The sequence below is a fragment of the Thrips palmi genome, unplaced genomic scaffold (assembly GCF_012932325.1).
Source record: "Thrips palmi isolate BJ-2018 unplaced genomic scaffold, TpBJ-2018v1 HiC_scaffold_11, whole genome shotgun sequence".
Lineage (NCBI taxonomy): Eukaryota > Metazoa > Arthropoda > Insecta > Thysanoptera > Thripidae > Thrips > Thrips palmi.
The window spans coordinates 9,443,378-9,455,387 of NW_023144622.1; the positions used below are offsets into that span (position 1 = coordinate 9,443,378).

A 12,010-nucleotide genomic window follows, 5' to 3' on the forward strand; every position below is an offset into this window, starting at 1 on the left:
ATCATTTTCAACAAAGTTTATTTTGGAACAAAAACGCCGTACAATGAAAGCTTTTCAATCAGCATCCGGATGGAAACACAACTCAACCCTCCAACATCAACAGAGCAACACGTGAAGTTCAACATTTCACACGATACACAGTGTAAGTTTTTACCATACGAACTCACAGGGATTGCACAGAATGCCAGAAGACTTCACTTATATTTAAATCAAAGAAACACTATACTTAAACATGTACGTTTTATACATGAACAACTACACAGGAACAGGGATGGCCTTAACGATCCACCGTGGGAAAAAAATTAATAACGTTCTGTAACTGAACGTAGGTAAACTTAACTAATTAAGAACTTGATGTCTGCTGACATCAAACGTAGGTAAAAATTAATGAATGTTCTGTAACTGAACGTGGGTAAACTCAACCAATCAAAAGCTAGATGACTGCTCCTATCAAACGTGAGTAAACTGAACCAATCAAGAACTTGATAACTGCTGCCATCAAACGTGGGTAAAATTAATGAAGTCCCAGACCGTACAGAACACTGCGTCCATCAGAACAGCACCACTAGTCCAGTCATGAAATCAGCGCATCAGATTCACGTACTTCAACTCGACGCACTTGAGGTCCAGGGCGCCTCCCCCCGCGCCCTCCTCAAAGCACGAGGCGATGCGCGGCACGTCCACCGTCTTCTTGCACAAGATGCAGACGACACTGAGGCGCTTGAGGGCGAACAGGGCGCGGCAGGCCTGCCCCAGCGCCTTGTACTCGCGGCCGAGGCGCGGGGACCGGCGGTACGTCACCAGAGTCAACTCCTGCGGAATGTACGCAATACACTGTAAAACCAGACGTGGACAACTCCACATTCGTAATGCGGAGGAGTGGAATTTTCAGTCTCCACACTTGGAAGTGCTGAGTTTGCAGTGTCCACACTTCAAACGTGCAGTTGTCGGGAGTTGTCCACGTTTGCATCACGCTAAGAGATAAGGGCCATGTGAGCTACTGCACACTTGAAGTGCGGAGGCTGCAAACTCTGCACTTCCAAGTGTGGAGACTTACTCCACATCAGAAAGTGTGGACTCATTTACACGGAGAAAACCTTACAAACTATTTCAGACCTCACAGAGAAAAGCAGTTTGTTACAACAAAGTATTTTTAGCATATAAGCTTACAAAGAAAATACTTCGTTATTTGCGAACTATTTCTTTGTATAACAAAGTAAATTAGATTGTATTATATATGCTCAAAATACTTCGAGACTGACCTCCATCGCGTCACCAAACGTACGACAGTAGGTGTGTACGAAAGAGAAGAAGAAAACCAGGTGTCGGCTTCCCCAGCCGCCCACTATCTCCAACCTCAACAGTTTTTGCAAGTAATTGAGCAATCTTTCAGAACATAGACCGCACCACCTCGTTCAGAATTGACCTTAGTATTGTTATTGAGCATGTGCGTGAAATGCACGAATTCAAGCGTAACACTGCAAAAAAAAATCCATCTTAATTTTAAGAAACTAGTTTGTAAAGCAGTTTACAAAGATTTTTTGCTATTAAAAGTAAGAAACTTTCTCCTCTTAAAACTAATGACCAAGTTTTTAAAATTCATAGATTATGGTTTATTAAAATTCATAAATATATTTGACTATAAAGTGATAGAAGCGAAGAGAAAGAACTTCTGATTTCGAATATGGATCACGGTATTCCGAAATACATCTTTCATCTTGACCCTTAAAAGAGTCGATTGTCAAAAATGAGTCGACGTACGAAGGCAGAAGAATCGTGAGTCTTCCAGCGTTCAACTGTGTCACTGCAGAGGAGGTGCCTGGACCTAACCTAATGGCCGACAGCAGACGCCAGCGAGTGGCAACATAGTTATGCGTTTTTCTCAATTTCAGTGGAATATTTTGTTTAAAAATTTGAGCTAGCGGCTAGAGAAGACATTTACTAAGGCAACAGATGGTATCATTTGCCAAAAGAAGTTCTTTTAGAAATACAAATAGGAAATACTTATTCGGGAACGGACACGGCGCTCCAAGCGCCACCTAGCGGCTGGTCTGCGAAACCTGACCTTAAACCCAGCGGCTGACTGTGGACCATACCGTGTGAGAAGTGGCTTGTCGACAGTTTGCGTGAAGTAATCAAACTAAACCTTTAGTTTATGTTGAATATGACAGCTATCACTAAAGCGTTCAACTTAAACTTCAATCAGTTAGTTTCAGAAATCTAGTTATGAAAAGTCATCAGTCATGTGGATTTTGAGAAACAAATTTTTACTTTTGGCAGGCAATCTTAATTTCGACAACCCAGTTTCTAAGTTTTAAAAGTGGTTTTGAAATTTACCAACTATTTATTACTTTTCATTTTAGTTTTGGTAAATGTACTAAAGCATAGCACTTTTCACAAACTTTTCTGAGTTTTCACATCATTTCAAAATGTTATTAAATTTAAGACATTTTCATGTCTTAAATTTCAGAAATTTTTTTGCAATGTATTTCCCATACTAAGAAGGAAATGGCGGAAGCATAATACGAAGGTGGTTTTTCTTTGTATCATACAAGGAAAAAGCTAATAAGATTCGCATCACGAAGAAATATTGTTTCGTATTACACTCTAAATGTCTTACGTGAAAGGCTGCACCAACATCTTACGGTGGAGATTTTCTCCATAATCCGAAAGAAATTCATCAAAGTGAAATGAATTTTGAAACTGTAAGTTCAAACACCATAATATAGAGAATTTTCGCCATAATATGGAGAATCTTCACAATAAGACTTCTTTTACAGTGCATGCTTTCGCCGAATTTGTAACATATGAATATCACAGGTCAAATTTCATTGTAAGACATTTAGAGCGCAGTACAAGTCTAAAAGTGTAGGTTTCACACATCACACTGAGAAAACCTTACAAAGTATTTTGAGCCTTACAAAGAAAAATAGTTTGTTATAACAAAGTATTTTGAGCATACATAAGCTTACAAAGAAAATACTTCGTAATTTAAGAAAGATTTCTTCGTATATCAATGCAAATTAGTTGGTGATATGTATGTTCAAAATACTTCGTAAGGTTTTAAGAGCGCAAAGAACTGCCCTTTCCCGCCGCCTCCGTACCTCGACCGTCGGCGGCAGCTGAGAAAGCACGGCCAGATGCCGGGCACTGGCCTTGCAGCTTCCGAAGCGGACACTGAGCTGGCGCACGCTGGGCACGGCGGCGCACACCTCGGCCAGCCGGGGCTGCAGCGGAGCGAAGAGCTTCCAGAGTCGGCGGCATTTCCGCAGCGCACTGCGGGAACACAACGAGGGGCGCTCTTGTACTATACAAGCCGAAAAGCGCACATGCTCTAGCTGGAGCATGCCTGCAATCACACTCTAACTGGCGCACCAAGTACACACTTACAAATGCATGCTCAGCCCAGTTCACACTTACAAATAATACAGGCTTGAAAGTACACACTTACAAATGCCTATACTTAGTACGGAGTTATACACGGTAAAAACGGAACCTGGCTTTCCAGGAAGCCAATGGTGAAGGCATAGGCGACTTCCAGGGAGTTCCTGGGAAAAACAGGAACCGTTTCTATCGTGTCGGGCAAAGCATGCGTTTGTACACGGTGAAAACTGTAACTGGTTTTCCCAGAAAGCCTATGGTAAAGACCTAGGCGATTTCCATGCCATTCCTGGGAAAAACTGGAATCGTTTTCACCGTGTAGCCCAAGTATACTTGTCAAGCATGCATTGGTGAGTGCGTACTTGACCAATCATGCGTTTTTAAGTGATTATTTAGTAGAGAGTTAGGTTTGTCGTGCAATTTTTGAAAAATTTCTTGAAATTTTGCCTGAATTTCATGAATTTTTAAGAAATTTTGAATCACATGACTGACTGATTATTTCGGCACTGAAAATAGAAAAGTCAGACTTTTGACCCCTTAAGGGTCATACTGAAATGTACGACCGAAAAAGGACTACACTTTGATGTATGACCGAAAAATGGTCATACTTTATAGTATATCACCGATAAAGGTTGATGTATCCCCAAGCTAAAGAAAGGCCACTCACGCTGATGTCTGACCTTTTTTTGGTCATACATCTGTCTATGACCGTTTTCCAGTCATACTTTCGATATCACCGAAAATCGGTTAGATGTCTCACCCTTCGAATTGCAGTGGGTGTAAGATGTTTTGCAATTGTTTCTCCTAGCTTAGCTCTTCGCGATTTCTTTCTAACGTTCGTTTCAGTTCTTCTCCATGTTCTCTCCCGAGGAGTGCCCACCATACCTCAGCATGCGGTCGTTGACGTGGCCCGGCAGCTGCAGCACCTCGAGCGTCTCGGCGTGCACCTCGACGAGGGAGCGCACCGTGCTCTGGAAGACGTGGCAGCGGTTCGCGTATTCGTCGTCCATCTTGTCGCAGGCCGCGGGTCCGAGCCCCATCTTGGTGCGCCCCAGGGCGGGCCGCAGCTCGACCAGTGTCGCAGGCGCGCCGCACCGATCGCGAGGCAGGAAGAGCGGCACGCCGTTGCACTGCTTGTCGTTGGAGAAATGCAGCACCTGCGAGAAGAGCACAGTCTTACATTACGAGATTCTTTCAGCGCTAAATTTTCTGCAGACTAAATTAAAAAATAAATGGACTTTTTTTAGGCATAGTTATGCATGCACAGATACGTCCATATGTTATGTATAATATTGTGCATCACTATGTACATTTTATGCATCTTCCTGCATAAAATGTACACAGTGATGCATAATTTTATACATACCTTATGGACGTTTCTGCGCATGCATAACTATGCACAAAAATGCGTCGTTATGCATTTAAAAAGTTCATAAGAATTTAGAGTGTGATTGAAGCGAGTCTAGCAAATTTCCAGGATTCATCGCACCCTGCAATGGTACAACTTTCCAGCATGGGAATGCGCGTGACCAATTTGCGCTCTCTTTAAGATGGACTGTCGTACGCTCTCACGGTAATTCGCCTACACGCTTGATACCTTACGGAGTATTGAAAGCATACACAGTGACAAAAAAGTACGGAAAAGTACGGAACATGTCTGGTCAACAATTTGCCTGAACCGTCTGTACTTGCCAACTACGGAACGTTCCATAATTTTTTTCCGTACCCATTTACATGGGTTCATATGGAGCAAGTACGGAACATTCAGTACTTTTCTCCGTACCTCCGTAATATATTTTTCAGTACTATTTCGTACAAAAGTACGGAATTTTTTACAATGTAAGTCTAAGCCTACCTGTGCAAGGTACATACTATTTTTGCCTCTAGTTAACCCAAAGTTGTCTCCGATTGCCCAATAATTGCCTCAAAACCCCAGTTTACAGCACTTGCAACATTTTGCAACCAACACCAATATTAGCGATAAAAGAGCCTTTTTAACTGGCTACTTCGGCTGTGAAGTGTTGGCACAGAAAAACAGGCTGCAATTATTTTGATTACTCGAAGATCCAATGTGTACTTAGTGCACAGCTGTGAGATTGTATTATGAAGCACGGTTCCGAAGGAGGGTGGTTTAACCGCGAGACAAGTATCTTACCTTCAAATTCCCCATTTTATTGATGATTGGTACATGTTCTGTTGTCAGATTCCAGAGTTTTAGAACTTCTACGCTCCCCGAAAACTTTTTCAACAGCAGTCGTTGAAACTCGTCGCAGGGCAAGTTCTCCCCTCCAAAGAGAATAAAAAAAAAAAAACCCAACCATAAAAAATGAAAAGCATTCTTACAATTTATTTTTTATTTCGTACCAACAGTAACCGTTCAATCAAAACTTTAGCACGTTACTGACTTATTCCTCATCAATTATGTGTTCATATATAAGCAACAGAAATACTTATAGTATTTTCTAAGGATGATTAATTTTCTTTGTAAAAATATGAACATACCCAAATCGTCAGTAGATCATTTAGTATTTCCGAACTAGTTCTTTAGTAAAGAACAAGCTAGGGCCCGCCCTTCCGTCGAACGGAGTTGCCAGCTCCGCTTCGCTGCGCCGGCAACTCGGTTCGACAGGGGGCCGGCCCAGCTTGGCCTGCCGGCGGCCTTTTCTCGGGCCTTCGGCCCTCGCATCAGACCCAACTTGGACAGTCGAAGGCCCGGGCCTTCGGCCCGCTCGCATCACGCACACCGTGAGCGGGTAAAGCAAAGTTATCGATGTACCATCGTGACTTAGGCCCGCCCTTCTATTCACAGTATGCAATAGTCCTTACACTTTTTGCTCCAACAGTCCTTAGAATATGCCCATTTCATTTGTCTCTTCGCCCTCATTCCGAAAATACCCATATTTGCCATGCTGCTGCAACTCCTTGCAATAGAGGCACAGCAGGAGCGCAAAACGAGTCCGTCGCACTTTTTCCCATAACTCATGAAGGCGGGCTCCTGGACCCCCCTTCCGACCCCTCGTTGAAGAGGTCTTGCCAAGACCTATCCAAAACTTAAGTAAAAATTTGCAGGCGGGCGACCCCCTTTTTTCAAGATCCTGATGTGACTAATATACGAAGTCGGGCACCTGGACCCCCTTTCCGACCCCTCGTTGAAAAGGTCTTGCTGAGACCAATCGAAATCTGCAATAAAATTTTTTAGTCGGTCGACCCCCTTTTTTGAAGATCCTGATCTGGCCAACTTGTAAAAGCGGCCGATGGGGTCGGGACCAGGTCCATTCATCTTGTCTCGTCGCCCCGATTCCAAAAATACCCCTATGTGCCCTGCTAGCACCAATAATGGCGGAAATCCCCCTCCCGCTCATGTAAACCATGATGCACCTGCAGCAGCCCTTGTGCGACCCGGACGGGATTTGCACCACCGGATTTTTTGTTTGGACGGTACTCCTGAAGTACCCTCCAAATCTGGTTACTCTAGCTCAACTCCTTCCTTGTACACAGACGCCAACAACAACAACTACAACAACAACAACAACAACAACACACAGACACAAAGGCAAATGCATAGGCCCTCCCCCTATTTTTTGAATAGAAGGGCGGGCCAAAAAGTACGTATTATGGTTGCACAAATTACTTGCATAAGTACTTATAGTGACAAAATGAGCAAAAATTCAGTAACGTGCTGAGAGTGCATGCACTGCTTGAAAAGAAGGTCATCTTTCTGCCTTTTGCCCTTACCCTTGAGATCGGGGCCCACAGGATGGCTGTCAAGGGTGCGTCAATTATGCCGGAGCTCGAGTCCAAGACCAGAGATCGCAAGTATGGTGCTGACACCAGTTTCCTCAAGAACCGACGCACCTCAAGGTTTATGATGTCCGCTGGAATAACAGGAAACGCGGCGTCAAGCAGGCGTTTGTAAGTGTGTACTTGCAAGCATGCATTTGTAATTGTGTACTTGACCAAGCATGCGTTTGTAAATGTGTACTTGCAAGCATGCATTTTTAAGTGTGTACTTAGTAGACAGTTAGGTTTGTAGTGTGCGCGGAACTTCACAGATTAATCGCGTACCAAATTCCGATGGCGCCTCGTACTTCACGCAGAATTCCTGCCAGTGCAGGGCGCTCATGGTGTCGTGGAGGTCCACAGCGTTCCACAAGCACTGCCTTTTGGCCAAAGCACGCCACCGTCTGCTGACCTAAAGGGCAGAAAAGCAGGCAAATCACAGGGGAGAGTTTTCGTCGAGTTCTATGCCCAAAATTTTGATCAGATCCCGAATATGCGAATAGGTGATCACTGGTGCGTTTACGGGAAAACATATGATCGGAATTTCAAGAATGCGTCACTCAGAACGACGATCATGATCATATATCGAAATCAGGATGTTTGACACCAGAAAGGTGCACCTTGATGCACTTTCGTGATCGAAAAAGCACCAGGTGAACCGTAAGTTCTAGTAGTTCCTGATCCTAAACCTGACCAGAAATTAATGATAACACTACCTGTGATTGAACTTAAGGATCCCCATAAAATGTCGCTCGTTTCGTAGAGAAGTCATGAGCTAGTCGAATCTAAACGTTCCACGGAAAAGAACGAGGAGGCGAACACGATGCCTGACGCAGGATGACATTGAGTACAATGTGGTTCAAACAATGTGGCTGTTTTCGCCACCATTTAAAAGCGCAGTGCTGTTCCATTCCCCATTCACCCTTCAAATAGAATATTTTCTCGTTTTGCATAAGAAAAACAGGGAAAGGCTTCTCAGGGAAGCAAAAAGAATATTGGAGGTGTTGGAACTCGTCCCATCCCCTTCACCCGAAACAAGAAAAAAATATTGTGAAATTAAGATTATTTTATATACGTCAATTTATAGAAACCCTATCAAACAGAGTTCGACGAATCTTAATACCTGTCCAGCATTGATCAGACTTTCTTGGTCCAGATGACCGAAGATTTCCACCATGAGCTCTCCAGGGAGGCGGCCAGCGGGATCAACCTAAAATCGAAAGCACGAACATGTCAGAAACGTTACAGATGGTCAGGACGGGACTTACTGTAGTCTTGGTTTAAAAGTGTAGAAAGTGTCGAGTTTTACACCTATTTATCGTCTCAAGAACTCACACTGAATGCCTATGGACTCTTTGTATGAAGTGGCTATCACGGTGTCAGTCTTACACTCACGCTCAGCCTCTTATTAACTTTATCGTCAACCACGTACTACAACCTCCATCAATATGTTGTATTTTCTTCTTGGAAACAGACAACTTTACACAGTTAAAAGTCCACTGTAATGTTACAACACAATATCCTACAGGGATATTGTTGTATAACAACACGTCTGTTTGATGTATGCACAGGATATCCATCCAATAGACACTCCTTTTGTTTTATTACAACTTTCTTGTCTGAAAGCAATAAATCGTGACTAAAAACAGTTATGTTGTCATTCAACAGACTTTCTGTTCATGAACAACGATCGTATGATTCTAAAACGAACATTGTTGTCATCATGTTAATTTACAACACGATTAGGCAAACACAAATGTGGCCAAGTCAAAATAGAAGACTCGATGGATGTGTTGTTTCACAACAATCGGTTCATCAGAAAACAGCCGAGTACAACAGGTTTGTAATATGACAAAATGTGTTGAAAAAAAATTAGCAGCAAAAATGTTGTTTATTTACAACATATTTTTTCCAACAGTGTACTGGATAAACCATCAATATTTTGTGGACTCGGATATTTTTTCTAATATATACCTTCAAATAAAGAGGAGGTAGAGTTGACTTGATTCTATTTGCAATTAATTGTTAAAACCAAGATTAAGTTACTTCCTACACTGTGGGAAAAAATCACAGTAAATCCTGTAGTGATTAGTACAGCTGTCACTGTAGTTCAGAGTACAGGATTTACTGTACCTTTTTTACAGGATCCTTGCCTCCCCATACGGCGCTGTGGCGCAAGCGGTAGCATGACGAGCTGGCAATCCGGGGGATCGGGGTTCGGTTCCGGAGAACGCAGTTCGGTTTCTCCGGGTGTTCGGGAGTACAGGAGCGACGGAGCGAATGTGTAGGAATGAACGATCGTTGAGGTTCAAATTTTGTTTATAAAACGACAAATTTTTCTGATTTTTGCATTGCAGAATTCTGTAACCGGGAAACAGTTTACCGTAACGCGTGATACAAAATTTTGTATCAGTGCTGATACAAAATTCTGTAACATTTGTAGTGGAAATTACTGCGTAACCATGTTACAGAATTTTGTGTTGAAATTTTTTTGAGTGACTGTACTTTGTACGGGATTTACTGTACCACAGAAGTGGAGTACGGAATATCCTGTACAAGGTACAGTAAATACTGTAGCCAGGCACAGTAAATCCTGTGTTCTGAACTACAGTAAATCCCGGCAAAATAATTAACGAGATTCACTGTGGTTTTTTCGCAGTGTACGGGCAATACTTTAAACGGTCTCATGTTGACTTTGATTATGCTGCGTGTAATTTCCGCTAAATTGAGAGCGTAAAAGGGTTAAGTTAAGTTCCCTTTTTCTCCCAAGTGCATTTTCTCGAATAGAATTGATCCAAATTAAATCGTTCAACGATGTAAACCGTCAAAAGGCACTGTAAAACAAAATGATCTCGGAGAAAAGTGAAATTATTCCCTTCTTCCGCTTCCTCGTACATTTATAAGAAAAACGTATGCGCTAAGTCATGCGAGACCACGAACACCAAAGGAACACAAGTGAAGATGGCCGAAACTGGCGTAGCATCGCGAAGCCTGATACGCCAAGACGAAGTCTGGCGTATACCTGCCTTCACTGTGATCTAAATCGGACTGAACACCCTGCCTGAGTCGAATTCTGACCCCTATGACAACTATACTGTACACGATACATGATAATGGTGTGATAGTCTCGACCCCGACACAATGTATGATAAGTAGCCAAACCGCACTTAAACTGCGATGAATTTCACGCACTCAAGTCGCAAAACTGGCAATATACGTCGATTTTGAGTTGAAGACGAAGCAGAAATGTGAGGTCAAATCTGCCCGCAGCTGCGGCAGTTTTGAAACAACGCTGATTGAGTGTCACCGCGGATAACATTACCATTTCAGAAAAGTGGCAGGAAAACAAGAAACGAATGTGACAAAGTGAAACGTTCCGTGGAGGAAAGACCATTCAAGCAGAGCCTGAAGTGAAGGATAAGAAGAATATAGACCGCACACTAAATGTATGGCCGTTTTTGTACACACAGAACTTATGTACAAGTACATAAATTAGGAACAATATTTCTATATTGTGCTTAAGTATGTAAAACTTTGTACCTAATTTATGTACAAATTTGTACATAACTTCAGTATGCACAAATACGGCCATAGTTATGGACATAAAGCGACATAAAGTCCATAAGCATTTAGTGTGCGGAAACAGTATAATAAATCAGCCTTTGTCGGGGGTTTTGACAGATTTCATTCAAATTATCATGAAAGTAAGCTTTCTTGAATGTTTAGATGAGAAATAAACACCCATCATCAATAGAGTACTCTAAAGAAGCACTGGAAGAAGAACAAAAACGGAAGTAAGAAATTGCAGTATCAATGAGAAATGTACGTTGCGCATGAGGGTCCGCAGCGTATAATTCTCATAGACACTGCAATTTCTTACTTCCGTTTTTGTTCTTCTTCCGGGCCACAGCTTCTTTGGAGTACTCTATTAATGAGCGTTCTGTGGCAGCTGTTTCCGGTTTAAGTTATTCTTGTTCTTCGCCTCTGGCCCGGCTTGAAGTGTCTATTAGCTTATTCCCATTCAAATGAATGTGACACTATGCCCAAAAGAACGCAACGTTTTGTCACATTCGTTTCAACGTTGAGTCACGTTCACGTTCCTGAACGGAATAGGTGATCACTTTGAAAGTAAGTATCTCATTGTGAATATCAGTGTTGTGTGTAACGCTTTGAAACGCCTAGTGGCCGACCCGATCTACTTCAGAATGCCTCCCTCGTGGCATGACATCCCAATACACGCAGCGATAGACACTTTCACCAGAGCGCCGAGTGAAGAACAAGAAGAATAACAAAAGCCGGAAACAATCCATAAAAGGAGCTTATTCGTCCATATTTTGAGTTTATTTGGGTTCTAAAAATTGTTTAAAATTAGACAAAGACGTGTTTCATCAATTTAAACCGTCAAAACCTATTAAGAAGACGTTTATGGGAACTGGTTCCGGTACCATTTCTTCCTCTTGCTCTTCACTCGGCGTTCAGGTGGAAGTGTCTTTGTACTCACCAGGTGCCAGGCCCAGGGGTCGGGCATGACGTCGAGAATGTCGCGGACCGACTGACTGTCCGGCATGGTGCCGACCCTCGCAGCTGCTCCACTCTTCCACCGAGAAATCGCCGACGAGACGACAGGGCGCGTAAGGTCGATTGCACCCCTCACGTCAAATCTGACAGGCCGTGGAGCGTGTGGCGAAGCAACAGGGACACTTCAATAGAAACTTACTCGACACGGTCACTATTAATGGTGAATCCAAAGGAGCTCTGGCGCGGAAGGAACAAACAGGAAGACGTAGCTGACAGTTTCGGTGAGAAAAGTACGCTGCATATGGGGTACTGTGGAGGAAATCTAGACCGG

At 42.9% G+C, this 12,010-nt stretch overlaps 2 protein-coding genes across 2 annotated transcripts; both read right to left on the reverse strand.

The window, feature by feature from the left end:
- On the reverse strand, positions 1–5,677 carry LOC117639320. The gene is made up of 4 exons (XM_034374868.1): positions 5,537–5,677; positions 4,267–4,538; positions 3,105–3,276; positions 1–813 (listed from the first exon to the last, which is right to left on the reverse strand). Exons 1-4 carry the CDS (start codon positions 5,549–5,551, stop codon positions 583–585), a joined length of 690 nt encoding a protein of 229 aa, XP_034230759.1. The 5' UTR covers positions 5,552–5,677; the 3' UTR covers positions 1–582.
- Positions 5,678–7,008: 1,331 nt separating this feature from the next.
- LOC117639732 lies at positions 7,009–12,004 on the reverse strand. Its single transcript, XM_034375608.1, has 5 exons — positions 11,663–12,004; positions 8,285–8,371; positions 7,447–7,573; positions 7,117–7,256; positions 7,009–7,023 (listed from the first exon to the last, which is right to left on the reverse strand). Exons 1-5 carry the CDS (start codon positions 11,726–11,728, stop codon positions 7,009–7,011), a joined length of 435 nt encoding a protein of 144 aa, XP_034231499.1. The 5' UTR covers positions 11,729–12,004.
- Between the last annotated feature and the right edge of the window lie 6 nt (positions 12,005–12,010).